Source organism: Xyrauchen texanus, chromosome 45, assembly GCF_025860055.1.
Source record: "Xyrauchen texanus isolate HMW12.3.18 chromosome 45, RBS_HiC_50CHRs, whole genome shotgun sequence".
Lineage (NCBI taxonomy): Eukaryota > Metazoa > Chordata > Actinopteri > Cypriniformes > Catostomidae > Xyrauchen > Xyrauchen texanus.
The window spans coordinates 5901365-5925600 of record NC_068320.1 but is presented as its reverse complement, the minus strand read 5'-3'; the positions used below and the strand labels follow the sequence as shown (position 1 = coordinate 5925600).

At 37.3% G+C, this 24236-nt stretch overlaps 2 protein-coding genes across 2 annotated transcripts; one reads left to right on the top strand and one right to left on the bottom strand.

Moving 5' to 3' along the window:
- Positions 1–12619, top strand: kin (Kin17 DNA and RNA binding protein). Its single transcript, XM_052118912.1, has 11 exons — positions 1–187; positions 2896–2990; positions 3098–3141; positions 3252–3374; positions 3460–3644; positions 5564–5658; positions 6345–6465; positions 7858–7977; positions 8066–8165; positions 8261–8361; positions 12311–12619. The coding sequence occupies exons 1-11, from the start codon at positions 74–76 to the stop codon at positions 12371–12373; spliced, it is 1161 nt and encodes a 386-aa protein (XP_051974872.1). The 5' UTR covers positions 1–73; the 3' UTR covers positions 12374–12619.
- A 150-nt stretch (positions 12620–12769) lies between these two features.
- LOC127637699 (inter-alpha-trypsin inhibitor heavy chain H2-like) lies at positions 12770–23279 on the bottom strand. The gene is made up of 20 exons (XM_052118911.1): positions 23072–23279; positions 22856–22897; positions 21898–21936; positions 21161–21333; positions 20983–21087; positions 19047–19209; positions 18703–18939; positions 18442–18558; positions 18063–18231; positions 17842–17967; positions 17520–17701; positions 16495–16680; positions 16276–16406; positions 15976–16154; positions 15454–15594; positions 14891–15004; positions 14587–14782; positions 13814–13986; positions 13606–13717; positions 12770–13017 (listed from the first exon to the last, which is right to left on the bottom strand). Exons 1-20 carry the CDS (start codon positions 23159–23161, stop codon positions 12870–12872), a joined length of 2823 nt encoding a protein of 940 aa, XP_051974871.1. The 5' UTR covers positions 23162–23279; the 3' UTR covers positions 12770–12869.
- Between the last annotated feature and the right edge of the window lie 957 nt (positions 23280–24236).

Below are 24236 nucleotides of genomic sequence, written 5' to 3'. Positions count from 1 at the left end.
AGCAAGGAAGCGTGAGAACTGTTGTTAGATCGTTAATCGTTCTTTGGTTTTGTTGGTTATTTATTTTCTTAAAATGGGAAAGGCAGATTTCTTAAGTCCTAAAGCGATTGGGAACCGAATTAAAGCCAAAGGCCTGCAGAAACTGCGTTGGTATTGTCAGATGTGTCAGAAACAGTGTAGAGATGAAGTAAGTTTGTGTTGAACACGTGTCTCATTCTCTAATAACACTGTTTGTTTGTAGTTGTTTTAAGGATATAAGCTTTGTCCTGGATAAATTGCAATCTATATTGATCTACTGTATTTAGTCTGTATCTGTTTTACTGTCCTAAATTGTGTTTAGTGTACTGGCTAACAGCACAGAAAATGGCTGTGTTAACCTAGTGAGCTGTCTATCTAGACAACATTTTTCGGGTATTATAGGCTTTCTCTCTTTGTGGCATTCTTGGCTGTGTCTCAAAATGTAGTGAGCTGCCTATCTAGACAGACTGCCGCTAATGCCCAAAAAACTATCTTTAGGACATCATTGAACCCAAAACCTAGTGAGTGGTGTACATAGACAAAAGTGTTGGACTTTATTAACTGTCTTAAAAGACAATTTTGGGACATCATTGGCTGTCTCAACTAGGGACGCTCCGATCAGGATTTTTACAGCCGATACCGATCCTCTGGTCACCTGATCGGCCGATATTGATCCCGATACCAATCATTTCACCTTTTATCAGGATAACTCGCTATACCTCTTTGCTGCCAAAAATTGTTTAAAAAGCTTTTATTTAAATTGTATTTTTATTTTTTTATTATTATTCCTAATTTTACCTCATTATATTGTAATGCATTATATTATGGTATGTTAATATTGTATAAAGAATTATATTTATAAATTCCTTCCTTGCCCTCATTTAGTTGGATGGTTATATTAATAGTTAGTTTTTCACTTGTTGCTGCTTGAACTTTAATGTGGGGAACACGCGCTCTCTCATGAGGGCAAGAGAAGAAAGGAAAGTGGAGAAAGAGCACATGTTTCTGGACTCTACGGGTGCTACTATTGTTAATGCTGTTTAATCGGGAGATATTTAATAAAGGTATTTGAAGTACACCACATCATGTAACTCGTCATAAATTGCTGAGGTGCCTATGAGCGGCGGAGACTGTGAAGCTGCCACCATGAACGATAACAAGGACCGTTTCACAGCTCGCGCTGTTTACCCTTTGCCTTGACACGTGTGAAATGCCACATTAACAGTACAGTACACAACATTTTCATATTTGCCATACCTCTCCCACTGCTGAATCAAGTTTGTTGTCTTACAACACTATGCCAGTATTCCCCACATACTGTGATGTCATGACAGTGCTGGTAGAATCTTAAAAGGTTATTTTGCGACATGAGTGATCGGCCAAATTAATGATCACCGATTGAGTCATAGGATGTGAATATCGACCGATACCGATTGGTTGCCTAATCGGAGCATCCCTAGTCTCAACGTAGGGAGCTGTCTATCTAGACAGCAATTTGGGCACTCCGGCACTTTGTTTGTACTCTGAACTAGAGGTAGACTGAAATATCGTGTTTACTGATTAATCAGTGCCAATAGTTGCTTTCTGGAACTGCACAGATCAATGCCGATTTTGAACCTCTGACCTCAATGTCTGTGATGACTGTCGGTCACTATCGGTCAACCTCTACTCTGAACCTTGTAAGCTGACCACAGGTTTGGGCTTTTTTTCCTTAAGTTCCTCAACGTATTGAGTTGTCTTCCTAGACAGTTTTGGACATCATAGGCTGGTGAGATACCTAACTCAACAGCATTTTGGGGCATCATTATCTTTGGATCAAACTAATGAGCTGCCTACCTAGACATAACTATTTGGGACATCATCTGTAGTCTCTTTTTAGGATATCCTTTGCTGTCTCAACCTAGTGAGCTGACTATCTAGACAGCATGTTTGTTTGTTTTTTCGACATTGCCTTTAAACCTAATGAGCTGTTTATGAAATTATAGTTGTGTCTTAAAATATGGCTTTTTGGGTTATCATAGGTCACCCATGGCTGTGTCAACCTATTGAGCTGCCTATCTAGACATCATGTTTGTTTTTGGCTGTGCCTCAAAACCTAATGCACTGTGTACCTAGACAACACTTTTGGGCACCTTTGGCTGTGCTCAAAATGCTTATAATTCAAAACCAAGTGAGCTGACTATCTAGACTATTTTTTTTTTTATGAGAGTGCCTAAAAAGCTAGTGAGCTGCCTAACTATAGGGCATTTAGGGTGACTACGGCTATCTCAAACCTGGTGAGCAGCCCTATTTAGACCACCTTTTTTGGGCACCTTTGGCTATGCTCATCCTAGAGAGCTGACCATGTACACAGTATGTTTGGGCTGCTTTTGGCAGTGCCTTAAATCCTCAGGAGCAGTCTGCCTAGAAAGCAGTTTTGTACATCATTAATTGTGTCCTTAAAGAAAGCATTTGAGGGTATAATGGGCAGTGTCACAACCTAGTAAGCTGCCTGTCTAGACAGCATGCATTTGTTTTTGGCAGTGCCTTTAAAACATAGTGAGCAATGTACCTAGACAACATTTTTGGCCACCTTTGGCTGTGGTCTAACTGCTCATAATTCAAAACTTAATGAGCTGACTATCTAGACAGCATTTTGGGTAACAACGTCTGTGTCTCAAATCTTAGTGAACTGCCTAACTAGACATCATTTTTGGATGACAATGGCTGTATCTCTTTTGGGCACAATTGACTGTGTCTCAAAACCTAATGAACTACCTAACTTGACAGCATTTTTACATAATAGGTGCATTTGAATGTTCTGTTGGCCAATCACTAGATTTTGAGACATGGTCCGCTAGGACCTGTCAGCTAACACAATCTTTCTCTTGAGTGCAGAATGGGTTTAAGTGTCACTGCATGTCTGAGTCTCATCAGAGACAGCTGCTGTTAGCGTCAGAGAATCCCAACCAGTTCATGAGCTTCTTCTCAGAGTGAGTGCCCACATACTGTATATCCCATTCATAGCTGTCTATATCCTTGCATATATGTCCTTATGAAAGCTAATATTGCAAACATACATTATGTCCTGATTTTACAGGGAGTTTAAAAGTGAATTCTTAGAGCTGCTCAGAAGGCGTTTCGGTAAGACTAAATCTTTGCTACTTTAATTTATTATACATATAAAGTAACACAAAATGTAATTGTATTTTGAGTGTGATTTATTATTGCTGACACTTTGTTTACTCTTGTAGGAACCAAGCGAGTTCACAATAACATCATATACAATGAGTATATTAGTAATCGGGAACACGTTCACATGAACTCTACACAGTGGGAGACCCTCACTGACTTCACCAAATGGCTTGGGAGAGAAGGCAAGCATACTATATGTCGTATAGAACTAATGAATCCGGATAAGCAGGTTTCATTAAATGTCTCATTCACGTGATGTGTGTACAGGTTTCTGCATAGTGGATGAGACGCCCAAAGGCTGGTACATCCAGTACATTGACCGAGATCCTGAGACGATCCGTAGGCAGGAAGAGCAGGAGAAGAAGAAGAAACAGGATATGGATGATGAAGAACGCAGTGCCAAGTTCATCGAAGAACAAGTGCGCCGTGGTCGAGAGGGCAAGGAGCCAGAGGTGTGATATTTTTTTTTTGTGTCCTGTTCTTAATCGGGGATTCTCATGATGCCTGTGAAGAAAATGCCTATTTTACTCAAAAAAAAACAAACAAAAAAAATGACATTTTGCATGTAGAAAATGATGCCTATTTTTAGGGCCATTAATACAGTATTTTGGTTTAACGTGTTAAGTGCGATGTCCCCAACCTATATGTAAATTCTGTAATAAGGAATGTTCCTTCTAGGGCTGCTTTCAAGCAGAGTATAGAGTTAGCATAACAAAATATACCATCCTCCATCTTGGTTTTTAGCTGTGGCTGAGTTCAGGGCACTCTCCCTCCCATTCCTCACCAGTCTAGATAGCGTCCATTTGGTTGAACCACTTAAACGTTTCCTTGATGTTTCTGTAGTCACTTATTGAGCTGCCAATCTATCATGTTTGTTTTTGTTTTTGGCTGTGCCTCAAAACCTAGTGCACTGTGTACCTAGACAACACTTTTGGGCACCTTTGGCTGTGCTCAAAATGCTTATAATTCAAAACCAAGTGAGCTGACTATCTAGACTATATGTTTTTTGTTTTTTTGAGAGTGCCAAAAAAACTAGTGAGCTGCCTAACTATAAGGCATTTAGGGTGACTGCGGCTATCTCAAATCCTGGTGAGCAGCCCTATTTAGACCACCTTTTTTGGGCACCTTTGGCTATGCTCATCCTAGAAAGCTGACCATCTAGACAGTACGTTTGGACAATATGGCCAAAAAATATTTAATATTTATCAAGATATACATTTCATGCCATTAATTCTGAAGAAAATGTTTGTTAGACCTCAAGAATGAATATAAACGAAACTTTGTTTACAAGTGAACTCCAGATCGTAAGCTACCTTTTTAATTTGAAGTTCAAGAAGTATACACCGTTTTGGATGTAATCCTACATAAGGTGTGTGACCTCTTTGCGCCACAATTTCATCGTCTTTAGCGGACCCATGGTCATTCATTTTTAAGTTTCCGAATACATTCTTCTTCATGGTTTTGGCCCGACACGTGTCAGCTACACCACCGATACATAATTGCTGTAGCCTAAAAGTCATTATGTCCACTGAAAAATGTTCTTGATTGTGTCAAATTTGTAGACATGAGTGCGCTATGGATCATTAAAACACGTTAACTAAGTAGTACACAATAAACAGCAATGGTTTGATGTCGGAATTGTTGTTGCGTTCAGTTGATAGCTGTATTGTACTGTCAGTGCTGTCTTGTTTGGTACATAACGATATCATATTAGCTGGAGAGCTAGCTACCGGCTAGTCAACTAATACTTCCTAACTGGCTGATTTCATGACTGTTATTCAGTTAACTAGTTTTGTGTATAACTTTATCTATACAATGAGTTTTTGTGACATGCACCTGATTGTCTAGATGTAGAGCATAGGCTAAATATCGAAAAAAATTTTATCATTGATAGTGTGAATTTTTTTAGATAAATATCAAGATAGATTTATCGTCCAGCCCTAGTTCCTACCATAGGAGCAATTCAAGCTTGATGTATCAGCTTGATGCAGTAGGGGGCAGTCAGCACTCAAGTTGTATGGCAAAACGCCTCATCAAACCAGCAAACAGGAAGCTGAGCTCAGCCAGAACCCTTCTACCAAGGGGGAGCCGGCAAGGTTAGCAAAACATTGGCGTAATGCAGTGGTACGTTGGCGAGAAGACCAGAGTTTGTTCCGTTTGAATGGATGTTAAAGGAGGAGATGCTTTCGCTAGATAAACCGTATCAATAATGGCATTATTTTAAACTCTTTAAACATCATAGTAGTATTTTCTTAGTATTGCCTTTCATTTTCACTAATTTAAAAATCATTGAACAGCATACTTTTTACAGGTTTTGTGAGAATCACCCAAGCTGGTCATAAACACACCTTCCATATATGTGTATCTACAGGAGGAACCAGTCTTCACAGAACTGAAGAGAAAGAATGAAGAGGAGAAAATTGCTTTTAATATGGACAGTGCTTTAGCAGGACCCTCTAAAGTCAGGTATCATCAATCTTATAGCTGCAGCTTGTGTGAAGGACTTAAAAATGTATGTATTATTTGTACATTGTTTCAAACTGAATAGACTGTTTTAAAAGTAAAGTTCACCCAGAAATGAAAATTCTGTCATTTTAATGCTTGTTATGTGATATTTTTCTCCTTCAAATCAGCGTACTTTTGTAATATATTCACAGTGGTTCACGTTACATCCGCAAGACCTTAAATAACTGCATATACAAGTTGGTCAGATTGAAATGTCCAGATTCTAAGCTTTTAAATGATACCTGTTTTGTTTCAAGTTAGTATTTTTTTTTTTTTTAAGAGTTAAAATGCAAAAAGTAAAATTATCGGTATCAGCCTCAAGCTATTAACAGTGTTTGGGTAACGTGATAAAAGTAGCGTGTTACGTAATCAGATTCTTTTTTTTGAGTAACAAGAAAAGTAACGCAATATTGTTTTATTTTAGACCATAATATTGAAGTTACTTTTTAAATAAAGTTAAAAAAATATTTTTTGTTTCACGGTAGACAGTCATACGGGTTTGAATGATGACGATTTTTGTTTTTTGGATGAACTATTCTTTTATATATTTTTTTTCCAACATATTTTGAAATCCTTCATCCAAGCTATATCTTTAAGTGCTCTAGGTTCAGATGTGTGATTATGTCTCTTGTGTTTTACTCCCACAGCACTGCTCTGGGTCCTAGTGCACTCAGAGTTACAGCCTCGACCAAAAGGAAAGAGTCTTCTCACAGTTCAGACTCAAAAGATAAGAAGAAGAAGAAATCTGCCCTGGATGAAATAATAGAGGCATGCTTTATTTATTTCCTGCATCAGCATCATCACTCTGAAATGCCAAAGACAGTTAGAGATAGATTACACCACATTATGTAAAATCCTTGCGTAACTCTGTAGCACAGTTAAAACAACTTTTCCAGTACAAAGACTGGAATAAATCATCCAGAGATCAGAACTATGGTTCTCTTTCTGTGGAATTATGCAATTTTGTTATGTGTTTTTATTAGCATTGAAGTAACCCTTCAAGCTTAAATGGGCCCGCCAAGATTATTATTATTGTTTTATATGAATAACTACATTCATGATCAACACAAAATAGGCATAGTTTTAAAGCTTAGATGATGTACTTTACAATGCATGTAGCCATTATGACCAAAATTAAACAACTGCTTTTTAAATTTGCAGACAAATCAGAAGTGTTCCATTTTTATAATTTATGAATAATTTTCCACTACATATTATTGTAATCGGTAAAAAACCTAAAGCTGATCAAATAGTAATGTGGTATAAGTCGTTGGAAAGCGCTCAAAGAATAGAATACAACCAGCCTATTTGTTTTACAGGCAAAAATATAGTGCGTAATAGCCAAGTACATGAGATCAGACCTACATGTTTGACATACATGTTACAAGTAAACAGGTGTTGCTTAAAAGATGCATTTTCAAAGCACTGTGTGCACACAGGACATTTTGTGGCAAAAAACACATTCGCTTACCTGGATCAGATGACTTCATCAGAAATTATGTAGAACATTGCCCAGCATCATGAACCGCTAAACCAATTGTTTTAGGATTCAGATCGCTGCCACCAGAGGTGGAAGTCATCCAAATATAGGCAGAGAGGATTTTTCTCTCTAATTACATAAGGCCACCAGGAGATGTCGCCAAGAACATAGACAGAGACTCAGTGATGCCTCAAATGACACAGAATGGAACTTTATGAGATCACGTTACTCATGCCTGCATGATTAGGAGAGAGCACATACTTTTAGGCATTGTTGTATTTGCATGTGAAATTTGTTATTATGCACAATTATGTTTGATTTGTTTTAAGAGACTTTTGTGCAATATGATCAATTACATTGTAATGCTGTAACTTTTGATTACTTTGTCGTATCAACATAAAATTCTACTCCGTTACAGTTGGCACGATTGGGAACAAAACAAAAGCAGTTTTTGGAGCTTTTTGTAATTTAAGCAGTTTCTTAGACTGAGAGTCTCATAATTTATCATTATCTAATTCATTACAATTTTGAAAAGTTTTCTTTACAGTGATACCGAACAGTTGACCTGCTTTGTGTTCCATTTGTAGTTTAATTGTGGGCATGCCACTGAAACAGGATATATTTAAAATCCCCTTCAGAGCTTAAATGGTTAAACAGTCCTTTATGTGTTTTACTTCCAGATGGAGGAGCAAAAGAAGAAATCCGTAAGATCAGATCACTGGCTTCGACCAAATATTGTAGTGAAAGTGATTACAAAGAAACTGGGAGAGAAGTATTACAAGAAGAAAGCAGCCATTCGGGTAATTGAAATGCTTTGATTATCTGAGTTTTGCTTGTCTGTGTGGGTTCACCCACTGTAATATTGTGTGTATGTGTGTGGTTAAACAGGAGGTGCAGGATAAATACACAGCTGTGGTGAGGATGATCAACTCTGGAGACAAACTCAAACTAGACCAAAGTCACGTGGAGACAGTCATTCCAGCTCCTGGTAATGCATTACCATTGTTAACCATGTTTCTCATGTTCCTCCTTTTCTTTAAATCTCAGTTTTTATTGATTGGAACCACTTCTAATCTGTCTCAGGCAAGCGAGTTTTGATCCTAAATGGTCAATATAAAGACACTGAAGCTATCCTGGAAGGCATAAATGAGCACAAATTCTACGCCACACTCATATTAGACTCGGTAAGTTCACCCTTGAATATTACCACATGCACTGTAGTACTGCATTAAAACATATTAAAACCAGAAAGTTCTCTCTTAAGGCCTTTTCACACAGACGACTGGCCCTTTCATGTAGAAAGTGCCGCTAATGTTTGCTGTTAGAACATTCACGGCTTTACAAAATCAGTGGCTCTAATCGTCAAGTAATTTAACCTGCATACAGTCCACGGAGGAGAGGACCAACTATGAAGTTTGCAAAACAATCATGGAATCACTGTACGAGAGTATAGCGAGCAAGCTAGTTCTCTAGCCTGCTGAAAAAGATGATTTCCTCTTCAAACAGCATAGATGATGAGTTTGTTATTTTGCTCAGAGGAAAGAAGAAAAAGGCATTGATACTGGGTTTACCCCATTCTTGATATAATGATACAGGAGTTGAAGTTGTATCATGATCGTTTTCATCAATACTTCAGAATGTCTGTTGATGATTCGATACTTTGCTTCAGTTGGTGGCACCCTTATTAATCCCTTCTCAAACAAACTACCGAAAACCCATCGTCCCTAAACAGCATTTGGCCATGTGTTTATGATTTTGATATACGATATGAATTTGTTAACATCATTTATAGGCTTGTATACCTACATACCTAAAGTTGAAGTCAGAAGTTTAAGTACACCTTAGCCAAATACATTTAAACTTGGTTTTTCACCATTTCTGAAATGTAATCATAGAAAATATTCCCTGTCTTTGGTCTGTTAGGATCACTATATATATCAAAATAATAGTAGAGAGAATTTATTTTTTTTTTTTTTCAGTTTTTACATACACTTTGTTAGTATTTGCTAGCATTGCCTTTAAATTGTTTAACATGGATCAATTGTTTTGGGTAGCCTTCCACAAGCTACTCACAATAAGTTGCTGGAATGTTGGCACATTCCTCCAGACAGAACTGGTGTAACTGAGTCAGGTTTCCAGGCCTCCTTGCTCACATATGCTTTTCAGTTCTGCCCACAAATTTACTATCGGATTGAGGTCAGGGCTTTGTGATGGCCACTCCTATACCTTGACTTTGTTGCCACAACTTTGGAGGTATGCTTGTGGCCATTTGGAAGTCCCATTTGTGACCGAGCTTTAACTGTATGGCTGATGTCTTGAGATGTTGCTTCAATATATCCACATCATTTTCCTTCCTCGTGATGCCATCTATTTTGTGAAGTGCACCAGTCCCTCCTAAGACAAAGCACCCCACAACATGATGCTGCCACTCCCATGCTTCACGGTTGTAATGATGTTCTTCAGCTTGCAAGCCTCACCCTTTTTCCGCCAAACATAACGATGGTCATTGTGGCCAAACGGTTAAATTTTTGTTTCATCAGACTAGAGGATATTTCTCCAAAAAGTAAGATCTTTGTCCCCATGTGCACTTGCAAACTGTAGTCTGGCTTTTTTATGGTGGTTCTTCCTTGCTGAGCAGTCTATCAGGTTATGTTGATAAAGGACTCATTTTGCTATGGATATAGATACTTAGCTAACTGTTTCCTCCAGCATCTTCACAAGGTCCTTTGATGTTGTTCTGGGATTGATTTGCACTTTTCGCACCAAATTATGTTCATCTCTAGGAGACCGAATGCTCCTTTTAGTCTCTTTCCTGAGCGGCATGATGGCTGCGTTGTCCCATGGTGTTTGTACTGGAATACTATGGTTTGTACAGATGAACGTGGTACCTTCAAGCATTTTGAAATTGCTCCCAAGTATGAACCACACTTGTGGAAGTCCACAATAGTTTTTCTGAGGTCTTTGCTGATTTCTTTTGATTTTCCCAAGATTTCCTGAGTTTGAAGGTAGGCCTTAATATACATCCACAGGTACACTCCATTCAACTCCAATTAGCCTATCAGAAGGTAATTGTCTAATTGCCTAAAGGCTTGACATACATTTTTGGAATTTGCAAGTAAACTCCTCACCCACTGGAATTGTGATATAGTCAATTTAAAGTAAAACAATCTATCTGTAAACAATTGTTGGAAAAGTTACTTGTCATGCACTATGTAGATGTCATAAATTACTTGCCAAAACTATAGTTTGCTAATATGAAATCTGTGGAGTTTTAATGACTTCAACTTAAGTGTATGTAAACTTCTGACTTCAACTGTACAATCCAGTGACATTAAGTCCTTAAGTTGTGGTATTTCTATTTATATTATGTGTGTTCCTTGATTTATTGTCCACCATTTTATGTCATGATACTGTGACATTAAATTGAAGATATATGTAATGAAATGATATTACACACACAAGAGGCAACATTAGCCGTTCAGCAAAATGATTTGAAGTTATTTGAAGTACGTAACTCTTGTTTTTCTTTATGGTACTTTCTTCTTCGACATTTAATGTCGGTGGTCAAAACAGCTTTCTGTGCTTTTAGCACCACTAAATATACTGGTTTTTGGAACTGCAGCAGCTCCTGAAACATGATCCACAGCCAACTTAATAATATTGGTTAAGGCGTTCCATCTCCGGGACAAAAATCAACAGAGCTGTCAGAATTAACGTGTTAAAGCATATGATTTAAAAAAGTTTAACTTGTTCATTTTTCTTTACCTCAATTAACGCATTTACTATTATAGAGCATAAACCAGCAAAAATGCTTGTTGGAATAGCGGAACATTTCACTGACACACACCCAACAGCACACACAATAGCGCTTCTCTGTCAGTGATAAAGTGATGGAGAAAGGACCTCTTAACCCTAACTGATGTACAAAACAAGCCCAGATGGGACTTGTGATAGATATCAAGTATTTTTAAGCCCGTGTAAGATGCATTTTAATTACCACATAAGCACATCAAATCTTAAATATCAGCAAAATAGAGTTTTTGTCTGCAAGCGCTTTTCATGTGGAGTTCAGAGCAGCAATTGAGGCTGCGGTTTCCGCCCTGATGTAAATCATAAACGTGGCTTCACGATTGTTGTAACAAAGTATAACCACAGTCTACCAGCTGATTAATATTGTGGAGGATGATTTTAAAAGATTTAATGCCCATTGCAATGAATATGTGCAACTAGTTCTTTCAATTAGTCAAACTCTCACTTAGACTATTGGAAATGTTTGTTACTTGAATTGGTGCATTATGTTGTTACTTATAGTTTTGTTTTATTCCCTAAAATGGAAATAAATGCATTTTGACAGGTAAAGTATATTTAGAGTCAAATTTCGGCACTTTCAAAATCTGTGATTTATCATGATTAACTACAAAAAATTGTGCGATAAATTGCGATTTAAACATTTTTGTCATCTGACAGCACTAATAAAAAAAGCTTTGCTTTGTTGGAATGTTCGTTTCAGGTGTGATTGTTCAGGTTGTTTATATAAAAATTGTTAATCGCGGCGAAGATTGGCGTTTGGTGTGAAAAGGCCTTTTAACAAGTCAACAGTGGAATCAAATTACAAACACTGTTAGAACTGCTACCTGTAATTCTGTGCAAGCATTAAACTTCTGTATACTAACATTTAATTATTTGCTTTGTAACTTTTGCTACATTTAATTGTTTATTTTTAATGACGTAACATTTAACGTAAATGTAAGTTTTAGTAGATCATCTTTAACTCGTCTGGCCTTAAAGACATCATAAAACCACATTTGCAGAACATTTAGGTTCTGTAATCTGCCATTTTTCTGAGTGAATAGTTGGTTGGAAATAATTGAGTGAGGTATTTGAATTTATCCATTGGGATCTGATTGGCTTGTGAAATGTGGGCTATGATATTGTTTAATATCTGTTTTCCCTGCCCATGTAGACTTGGTTATATCAGCAGAAAAGAAAATTCAGAATTGAATTATCAGAAAGATTGAGGATTTTTCTTTTTCTTTGAAATATAACATGTACTGATAAATTGTGCACTACAAGACTTGGGACTAGAATGAAAATGGGGCCAATTTTGATGTATTTTTTTTTGTTCTGGTTCAGGGACGGATGAAAGGAAAGACAGTAGAGGGAATTGCGTACGAGGACTTCTCCAAACTGGCCTGATGTTCATCCTCTCTCCAGATCAACTCTACTGTGTCAGAGTGCAATTTAGATGATTTAGATCTCACATGTACATAATAAAGACTCTTACACAATCACCTAATTTACATTATGGAACCAATTGATCTTTCTTTTATAGGGTTTTTTGTCCATTGTATTCTTTGGATGCCATTGTAAATGGTTTCATATTAATTAAAATATTCATAGACTTAAAAGTTTAAGTGATCTGCAAAATTCTCTGTAAATGGCAGTTTTAGAAGTGTTACACTAGATTATGATATTCTCACGTTTAATTGGCAGATTTTGAACATTTCAATTGAGAACTTTAGAACCATTTCTCCATGTTATATATATGTTCTCATATTAAAAAAGAAGCCTTTTTTTAAAATGGCCATGTGGCAAGTTTCATAAAATGTTTTATTGTAATTGTGATTTCTTGTATAAAATGACAGTTTTCTACCAATCAGCCTTTTTCTCAACCATTCGAACACACAAACACTCAGAGAGAGGGGAGGAAGCTGTCCAGCTGAGGGAGGATATAACTAGAGTAACTGCCATCAATGAAGCCTTTCCCACTGTTATGAACAAACCAGCAGTAGACATCTGAACCTCTTTTCTTGTCTCCTCTGTAGTCCTTCTGCCAACCCCTGATCAACACACAGACCGCTTTTAATATATAGATTTTAATATATGATGGGGCGTGTTGGCACTTATTAATAAGAATAATGCACAAACACTTTAATACAAAAATGTTACAGAAACGTTTTACAATAATATTCCATATGTTAATATGAACCAACAATGAACAATACTTTTAAATCAATCTTGTTTTTATATATATATATATATATATATATATATATATATATATATATGCAGGGCTGGACTGGTAATTTGGCATACTGGGCATTTTCCTGGTGAGCCGGCAAAATTTGGGGCTGATCAGTGGCGGACTAGCCACTGGGAGAACCGAGCGAGCCGGTGGGTCAGCCGCAAAACAGCTGAATGGGCTACGATAAATTAAAACGAGCCACATCGTCTATCAGAACAGAAAAAAAAATGGTGCTGCGTTGTGCAGAAAAGGTCTTTTGGCTCAAACCCACCCCGCTCGCTCAACAACTTTTGGGCCAGTTGCTATGTAAAATCCCGGGCCGATTTCTCGTCCCAGTCCAGCCCTGTATATTTATATATTAGCATGATTTTTTTATTTAGAATTATGCTTGGTGGTGATGTACCTGGTGACAGCCATTTTGTTGCCTTTCACCTCCATTATGGCTTCTTTCTTTGTTGGGTCTGTACCTTCATGCACCGCATACACCTTCACCTCTGGCTCCTTTGCAAACTGACCTGTTAGAAGAACCAAAACATTTCCTTCATCAACATTGTACAAAAATCATCCATGTGTTTTTGCAGTTTAATATATTTGTGTGTTTACCGACTCACCGATGAGACCATGAACACTTGGGGAGTATTTGTTGTTGTTTGGCATGTAAATGCCCAGGAAGTCCACCTGTACAGGATGCTTCTTCCAAACCCGATGCAACAGCACCATCACTGAAATACCCCCATCAATCGTCAAGTTAACATGTTGCTCCTTCACTATGGCAACCTTGATCCTGACAAACAAGGGTTGTATTAATGAATGCATCAGCATATATTTAAATAGTGCTCAAAGAAACACCTATTTGTTAGATTTGCCTGAAGTCAACACAAAATCAAATGGTGAAATTTACCGGGCTGTTACACTGAACAATGCTGAGGAAGAACTAATTGCTGGATTTGCCAAATTTTCATGGGTTGTGAAATGAAGTCTCTAAAAGATATTCAGAGTTTTGTTTGCCACACATAGTAGCTAGTAAACTAGATATTAACATCAGTTTTGCTTTCTGTTTTTGAAATAATCAGTACTCATTACAGTTGAACAGACACAACTGCTGATCACTAAGTCTACGCACATTTTCCACCACATCTTTTGTGTTTTTTTTTGCATGTAATAATTTGCGGGGGCTGCTGTTTAAAGTGGTCTGTCATTGTGGGATCAACTATTTCAGATTTACCCACCCCTAAAAAACACATAAAAACAAAACAAACAGTGTTGGGTTGCTTTACTTGTCAGTCAGAGAGTCTCGTCCTGTCTAAGGGGGCTTTTCTTGGCTAGAATAATTTGAAAAGTGGACCAGACGTTATTCCAATTGTCAAAAGTCTGGCTCTGATACCTGTTGAGCATCAGCTCTGCTGTTGCTCCCCAAGAGAAGGAGTGATTGTTCTTGCCCTCTATCAGGTCGATTCTGTTGGTTCCTACTATGACTTGCACATCGTCTGTTTTAGAGTATATGGAGATGGTGCCAAAATATGTGTATATTTTGTTGTTTTTCATCTTCTTAGACCCCACCAACTGGCCGTTGATTGTGACTTGAAAAAAAAGGACAAAAATGTACATGTGATATAGAAATTAAATAAGTACCTCAGCCATAAAAGAAAACAGTTTTTCATGTATCTGGAGACATGTGGAGAAGTTACTCATTCCAGGGTCAGAAATCAGGTTGAGGATGTGTCCAGGTTTGGAGTCAATATTAAAGCAGATGTCCATGTTGGTTTTAGGCAGGTGGATGATGAAGTGAGGGTCACTGTCAACTGCATTAAAAAACAAAATAACTTTTCTGTGTGCATATTGTTAATGCAACGAGGGAGCATGTGTTTATTTCAAACGAACAAGAAGCGGTATTTGCATTCCATTTTAAAATCGATTGTTAGTTTCTATTATCACTGTAACCTTTATTACATTATGTTAACTGACATTAAAATGCTGCATTAACTAACCTATTTGGCTATTAGATAACATTAGCCATCATCTGCCTAAAAACAAGTCTTTACAGAGGCAAAGTTATTTAAAGAGGTGCACAATAAGACCAGGAATTTGTATAAAGACAGTTAATAGGGTTAATTTTGATTTCATGTAGACTTTAACTTAGTGCTAAGCCACATTCCTATAATGGATATCTCAGGAATTATCAGGAATATCGATCAGTTGGAAAGCAGTATTCTTATAACTAACTAAATATAGTTTGACTGAGCTACATTACCGAGGTTGATGTGAACAGGCAAGATACTTTGATGTTCTCCGGTTGCTTCTCCGAGAGAAGGAGTAGGTGTAGGCAGAACCCATGGAGGATTTTGATAGACCACCCGCTGCACTGACACTGATCCTGATGATGGTGTTGTGGCTTGAAAAAAAGGGAGAGAGAGATTGAGATAGTGTGAGGTACTATTGAACTATTGAACAGTAGAGATAAACAGTATATCATGTTTTACCTAGCGTGAAGTGACCAGGGTTTTCTGATTAATAACAGTCAAAACAGAAGAGTCAGATTTATAATATTAGCCATCATATTGGTTATTGGGCATGACATATAAATAATTAGACTTACATTTTCTGGAGAAAATGGGTTGTGGATTGCTTGGTGGTTACTTACTGGCCCAAGTCAAAAGAGTCCTGCCCCAAGTCTACATGATATTCTGGTATCTAGAAAATTTCTATATTGTTGCATCCCTATTCAATAGATTTTTTGTTATAAGATGAAATATAAACCCTTTGGATCAGTTACCCGAGCAGCAGCCATGTTTGTGGTCTGTGGGTGAGTCGGCGATCAGTCTCTCTGCATGCTCCTGGTCCTGACTTTCCACAAGCATGGCCGTAAAAGGGGTCACAAACTGATGCTCCACAGCCAGAGCTATGATCTGCTGGGTAATCTTACGCTTCTTATTTGCATTAGGAGCAAGAGAGCTACACCAGAGAAATTTCACATAGATCTCAAGTCAGTGTTAGAGGGAATCATTCATGAATCATAACAGATTAGGTACAGATGCAGTCCTTCACGAGTGAACACTGTTAGGGTCTTTCTCACCGTTCGGCTAGTAGTTGATTGACAGTGATGTAGGCCCACATCTGCCGGGCAAAGCCGGTGAAGGAATGCTGCTGTGTGCTGTCCAACTCCTGAACATCTGCCTCTGTCTGGATGTTCATGTCCATGTTAGTCTAGAAGAGAAAAATACCTTTAATCAAAGCGGATTAAAAAAGACTGAATTTAATATCTATACAGAGACATGAGTGATGTGGGACTCACAGCAGAGGCAGTGGTGAAGCTCTGCAGTGTGGTGAGATCTGTCGGATTGAGTTTTCCAGCAACTGTCAGCTCAGAACCACTAAAGAATTTGTCAAAATGGTTCTGGGTCACATCACTCACAGCACTCTCTGGGAAGTGGATAGTGATCGTCTTCAGGAGAGGAGCAGAGACCTGACTGTAGAATGTCTGGAGAGAGACAAAACAAAAGAAAACGATCACCTCACTCTCCTTGCTGAAACATTATTCCTGGGATGAGGAAGAGACGGAAGATGGGAGAAAAAGGAATACAAATCGATTGGCAAAGATTGGGAGACGACATGTTCACATATCACTGAGATAGACCAAGTCTGAAGACAATGAGTTGGGTCCAAGTCATGTCTCAAATCAAATTTGAAGAATAGTCCAAGTTATGTCACAAGTCTTTGAGGTAAAGTCTATCTCAAGTCTCAAGTATATTAGGTGGAGTCAATTCAGGCCTCAAGTCTTTGAAGTGTACTCTAAATAAAGTCTCAAACCTTTGAGGTAAAGTTTTTTAAATCAAGGTCCTAGCCATGTGTCAAGTTTTTGAGGTGGAGTCCTAGTCATGTCTCAAGTCTATGAGACGGAGCCCAAGTCAAATCTTCAGACTATGTGGTTGAGTCTCAAGTCTTATATTAAAAGTCTAAACATGTTTTGACTAGTTAGGGTGCTTGTCATGTGGTGTGTTTATCTGGTAATTATTGACTCGCAAATATGCAGAGGACATTAAACCAGTTGATGCCATCGTAGTGAAGTGTTGCGCTGGACAGACCACACATTCAGAATAGAAATAAGGAGCAGCAAAGAGTGCACAAGAGACTCCCTTTTTTCTTTTAAGCAATATTTAGTGATCACTTTTATCTTTTTAGACCTACTTACTTGCATTGTTCACAAGCTTCTAATTTGGAGTCCAATTCCAGTCTGAAGTCAAGTCAAGTAAGTCAATATTTTGCATATTAAGTGCAACCTGACTCAGAGTTTCAGAGTCACGTTCGAGATCTCTGTACCTTTAATTGCTCTGAGGCATCATGGTTGGCATAGATCCTCTGGGCCATGCCCCTATTGTCCATGGCAATTCGCTCCAAGAAGTCGTAGTCCACATCAAAACCAATACCAAGAGAAAAGAGAGAAAACTCCTCCCTCATCACACGCTTCACATTCTTCTGAATAGTGTTCAACTTGATTTCTCCTGAAAAAGAAATGAAGAGAGAAATAATAATCTTTTAGAAACTAACTTTAAAGAATGCTTGAGTCTACAGAAAACTTCAGGTTTTAAGAGTGGATATACAGGAATCTGTGGTAAAAATGTAAACATGAAAATGCTCTGACCCACTGTTGGGTCTCCATCAGACACCAGGATGATCATAGAAACGGAGCGTGGGTCGATCACTCCCTGATTGGACCCTCTCACCAGCATCTGCACAGCTCTAAGTAAAGCCTCGTTGATGTTGGTGCCTGGGGACTCAAAATCACTCATAAATCTCTGCTAACCATCTCTCTCTCTCTCTCTCACTCTCTCTCTCTCTCTCTCCCCCATCTGTCTCTCTCACCTCCATTGGGTTTTATGCTCTTGATGTACTTCTTGGCTTCATCCACCTGGATGGTGGAAGCTTGGACCAGATCATCTCTCCAACAGCGGACGTTGTGATTAAAGTCTATGATGCTGAAGTGGTCGTCCATTGATAGATCATCCAGAATAGCTCTCATTGCCTCAACTGTCTGCAAGTATGTAAGAGAAAGAGGTATCTTTTCGATTTTCCCAAATGTAAAGATCTTTTGAAATCAAAAGGGGGGTTTATGGCCGTTAGCTTTGATGTCATCTCTATGCCAGTTTACTCCTAAAAATTGACTAAATAAACTGTATACACATTTAAAATTAGCAGACTTTCTCTTCCAGGAAAATGGAAGGTTACCGTAGCAAATCTATACCTGTTTCATCTTCAGTCCCCACATACTGCCGCTCACATCAATGACAAAGACTATGTTTTTGGAGAGAGGTGAGAGATCAGACGGAGCAAAGAATTGAACAAAATGACCGTCGGACACCTGAGAAATGAAGTATAGATAGATACAGTGCATCAGCAACTCAATCTTTAATTGTGAACATATGTTTGTATACATGCTCCAATGTGATAATATACTTTGTATATTTCTCCGTCAATTTTCATATATATGAGTGTATATGCAAACCTGTAGTTCTCCAGCATTGCTCTCTCTCTCCACATCATATTTTACAGTGAAGATGCCATCCACAGCACTTTCTGTGCAGTTTTTACACTTGCGCTGCTGTGTTAGGGTTGGTTTGAATACCACATGGGCTTTGTCTTTTGTGTGTGTGACTTTGGTTAAATTGGAAAATTGCTCTCCCAGTGTGTTAGGGGCTGTGACAAACTTAATGCCTTTGGGCTCATATATATACACGTCAACCTGAGGAAATAGACACATTGCATCATATTAGAGGTCACGTGATACATGTTCTGTATGTATACACACGCATGTATGCAGAGACATGTGTGTATACTTGTGAAACTGACTTGCAGCAGTGGAACCAGGCGTCCAGGTTGGATATATAAAGTGTGCTGGTAGATGCCCAACTTCCTCTGCAACATTTCCTGATAGTGTAGCTCAAACTCCACCTTGCTGCCTGGAAGAACATGCACCTCTGTCTTAAAGGTCTCCATTGCTTGAGAGTTAGTCCTTAGAGATAAAAAGATGTACTGTATATTATACCTATATTGAGCATTATTCTCGGCCTAACAGGATATAATTATGTAAAATTCAGTATATAAATATAAATCAAAATATTTATAAATCTGAATATATGCCCTATTAATAAATACTGAATTTATAAATGTTAATCTGAATATGTAGTTATAGTAAATCTAAATATACAGTATGTCCTATTTATAAATGCTAAATATAACAATGTAAATCTGAATATCTAGTTATTAAATTGAATATATTACATGCCCTATTTATAAATACTTAATTTATAGATGTAAATCTGAATATGTAGATATTAATCTGAATATACAGTATGCCCTATTTATAATACTTAATATTTGGATTTAAATCCGAATATCTGAATATTTCACCTATGAATTCAAATATGTCAATGTAAATCTGAATATGTAATTATAAATCTGAATATTTCACCTATTTAAAAATACTGAATATGTCAACGCAAATCTGAATATGTAATTATAAATCTGAATATTTCTCCTATTCATAAATACTGAATATGTCAATGCAAATCTGAATATGTAATTATAAATCTGAATATTTCACCTATTTAAAAATACTGAATATGTCAATGTAAATCTGAATATGTAATTATAAATCTGATTATTTGCCCTTTTTATAAATATATAATATTTCGATATAATCTGTATATGTAGATATAAATATGAATATTTCCCCTATTTATAAATACTGAATGTATCAATGTAAATCTCAACATAGTTATACATTAAAAAATATCAATGTAAATCTGAATATGCAGTCAGAAATCTATATACTGTATTTACCCTAGGCCTACATATAAATAGTGAATATATCAAGTCAAATATATAGTTATAAATATGAATATTTGTCCAGCTTTTAAATACTGAAAATATGTGCATTTGTAAATCATGAATCTCTGAATGTAGTAGTAATATCTTTTTACATGCAGTCTCTCAATTGATATGACATTATAAATATTACATGCACAGTAATTTCAAAAGAAATTAGAAAAAGTTTGTTTGCATGCTGAGTGTCTCCAGCCAGGTCTCCTAAGCAACTAAATTGTCCCCGTTGCTAGGGAGGGTAGAGTCACATGCGGTAAACTATAATGTGGTTCTCACTCTCGGTGGGGTGCGTGGTGAGTTGTGCGTGGATGCTGCAGAGAATAGCATGAAGTCTCCACACGCGCTACGTCTCCGCGGTAACGTGCTCAACAATGCGCAGATTGACAATCTCAGTCACGGAGGCAACTGTGATTCAACTGTGAGTCACTACGCCACCACGAGGACTTAGAGTGCATTGGGAATTGGGCATTCCAAACAGAAAATGTTTGTTTAAATAGTTTTTGATTTAGTATAGCTGCTCACACTGCAGGACACTACTATTAGTGATTGAAATGTCTAGTCAACCAACTACCTATGTATTTATGAATCATTATTTATGAATACTAAATATATATATATATATATACTGTATACAATTATGAATGTACCTTATTTATGAATACAAAATGTATATTATATATATATATATATATATATATATATATATATATATATATATATATATATATATATATCAGTAACAATATGTATAATTATAAATATTTCATATATCAATGTAAATCTGAATATGTAGTTATTACTCGGCATTGATACATCTGAATATATATTCAGGATGTAGATAAATCAGAAGTATGATGGATGGACAGAAGGACTGATGGGTGGGTGGATGGATGTGTAGTACCTGACAATACCAGCAGCTTTCCCTCGGGCTCTTGCTTGAGCGTAAAGTTTTCTTGCCAGTGTCTTCTCCTTCACCGAACCAACGAATGTGATTCCATTTACATTCCTGAAAAGCAGCCGCCTGTCATACGGGACGTCCAAGTGTGTTTATGTGTTTGTGTGTGTGTTTATGCTCTCACATGGTGAATTTGTTTATGAAGGCCCGTTTGGGGATCTGCACGTTGAAGCTGATGCTCTGGGCATTGGGGCCTGAGTTAACCACAGAGCTCTTGACTGTGGTGTGAGCGAACCGGAACGTGATCCTACTCTCCACCTTATAGCTCTTAACAGTGATGTCATTCCCCTGAATCGCCTACATACACAAACAGAACTCATTCAAAAAAAATGTGGATCGTGGTTTCTCTATGGCCCACGTCAAAAGGGCCCAGCCCCAAGTCTCAATGATAATCTGGTTTAGATATGGCTCAGGTTTGTTCTTCAATGTATTATGATGGGATTTTTCTATTGTTTATCATCAACCAGACAAAGGTCATAAGTTCAATCTCTCCTCAATAAACTGCATGATTTTAGGTATCATTCATGTCTGTAGTACATACGGTGCAGGATGAACAATGTGACAAAGTTTCATTTTCAGCGTTAAGAGTTTGTTGCGTTAGACCACACATATATTTTGTTGCACAATCAATGTAATATTAATTGACATGTTTGCATACATTTTGAGGCTTGAAATCAATGTAAAAACACATGGTCTGAGATAAACAAGCTTAGTAAATAAAACGTATTAGGTATCTGAGAAAATAAGCGTCTCTAACAGAAACAGAACAGCAACAGAACGGAGTCAATAACCGTAGTGTCTTTAAACAAGTCAATCGATTATTAGATAAGATTAGAGTTGAAAAAACAAGAGCATGATTACCTCAAAATCCTCTTCCTCGTCACTGGTCAAAATGTTCCTCTTCACACAAACAATAGAGAAATTATTGTACATTGTATAAAAGCATCAAAATATACAAAATGATTTTTTTTCTGTCCAAAATATTGCAAATGTAAATATCCAAATTGTTTAAACCTCAAAAATTCCTTTGTAAAATGAATATATATGTATATAGAAAAATATGTTTAAAAGCTTTTTGGAAATTCATTATTAAATTGTGTACACTCACATCACATGTATACAGAGTTATTGCATTTTACTTGATGGTTACACCACTTGACATTCCTTAATTTTATTTATTTATTTATTTATTTTGGTAGGAAATACTATAAATTGTTTTAATAAAATAATGAAACCAACATGGACACAAAGATGATATTTCTACAAACTTGATGTGTTTTAAAATAGATTTTTAAAATAATTCTTCATTTTATGACAACCTTATTTGTAAATGACCTAATACTGTATATTTTGGGCCATATACTGTATATAAAACATATCAATAAAACAAAATATATTTTTTGCCAAATGGAAAGCATGACTGTGTTGTTAAATAATGATGTCACTCTCAAGCAAATTCCTTTATAAACACCAGATTAAAAAATAAATAAAAACAATTTCCACTGACAGACAGACAGAAGAAATATGTTTATGTTAAAAAGTATTAATGTTAAAATTGTACTTTATAAACAGTTTTGTGACACTACCAAACTGGACTTACACCTGACTCTTTGATCACAGGAAATCAATAAAGGCCCCAGTGACACTGTGATCACATTAAAAACTTTGAAAAACAGCCATCTTCTTAAGAACAAGTAAATAAATGATTATTATCATATATATTCTGCTGTTATTAATGTTGTTTATTTGAGAATATTTCTATTCAAAATCCTCTTCTAATAACTTAACGTCATATTGAAGCAGAAAAAAGGAATCTCACCCTGTATCTTCCAGACTGCTCATACGGATCCAAAGGACCTGACTAGAAAAAAATTGAAAATATACATTTTGATCAACAGAACAGTCAACCTTCATCAACTGCACACACACACACACACACACACACACACACACACACACACACACACACACACACACACACACACACACACACACAGAAGCACATTCACTCTGAATTTGTCACTTTCCATCTTACTGTTTCACTTTCCCACTCCCCATCGATGACAAACTCAAAAGCCCAGCTCTGACAGAACAGCAGAACACAGAGAAGAACTGGGGGCTTCATGGAGCCAGAGAAAAGTATTCTCAACACAAAACAAAATGGACAGCACAATCCACATGCATACACAAACTGTCTGAAGCTCAATGATTAGACTGTGCAGACTGTGAGACCTCTGAGCCTCGTCAATATTTGTTGTGCAGCACATAACCAAAAAAGAGAGTCAGGAACCTTTGAAACTTGACCAGCTGATGTTCAAACACTTTACCTGGAATGGAATAACACATATCATACGCCTTTGTTCATCTGTTGACTAGTAAAATTACTAGTAAGATTTACATTTTATTACATTTTAATGGAATAAAATTAAGTAAAATTATTGATTAAAGTGAGTAAATTTAACTTTAAAGTTTAAATTGATACAGAACATTTTACCTTCAAATCTGATGTACATAGGACTTAAACAAATAATACAAATTTAACTGAACATTTTATTGGAGGATTTCACATTTAAAAACGTCTCGAAAACCTCCGTTCCCTGATGGAGGGAACGAGATGTTGTGTCGATGTAGTGACACTAGGGATTGCTCTTGGGAGCTCAAAAACACCTTAAAATCTTTGAGAAATGGCCAGTGAGAATTGGCGAGTAGAATTTGCATGTCACTCCCCCGGGAGCTGGAATTCGGAGTTCATTCAGGTTTTGTGCTGAGGAGCCCAGACAAGGTCCCAGATATTACAGCGGTGTAGTACAGCCTGTGGCAAGAGGGACACAATGTCTCATTCCCTCCATCAGCCAGGTCTCTTAAGCAACCAAACTGGCCCCGTTGCAGTAACCAAGACGTTCCACTTCTGTTATAACCACGCGATGTGTGCCGCGGCACCATGCGTACCTCGGGACTCGAGTCTGAAGCCAGTGCTGTAGCGGTCTCAAATGCATCAACCGCTGTTGAGGACCTTGTCCGCATCCCTCACCTCAACCGAGTTCAGCCACGGGTGGTGGTCCTGGACCACAGAAGTGGACATCGTCTGCCCGAGTGCGCACGCCGTGACATTCGTCACATGGAGGGCGATAATGGTCGGCGAGTGCAGTTCTTGTAGCACATCTTGTGCCACCAGCCACAATCTCAGTTCTCAGATAGAG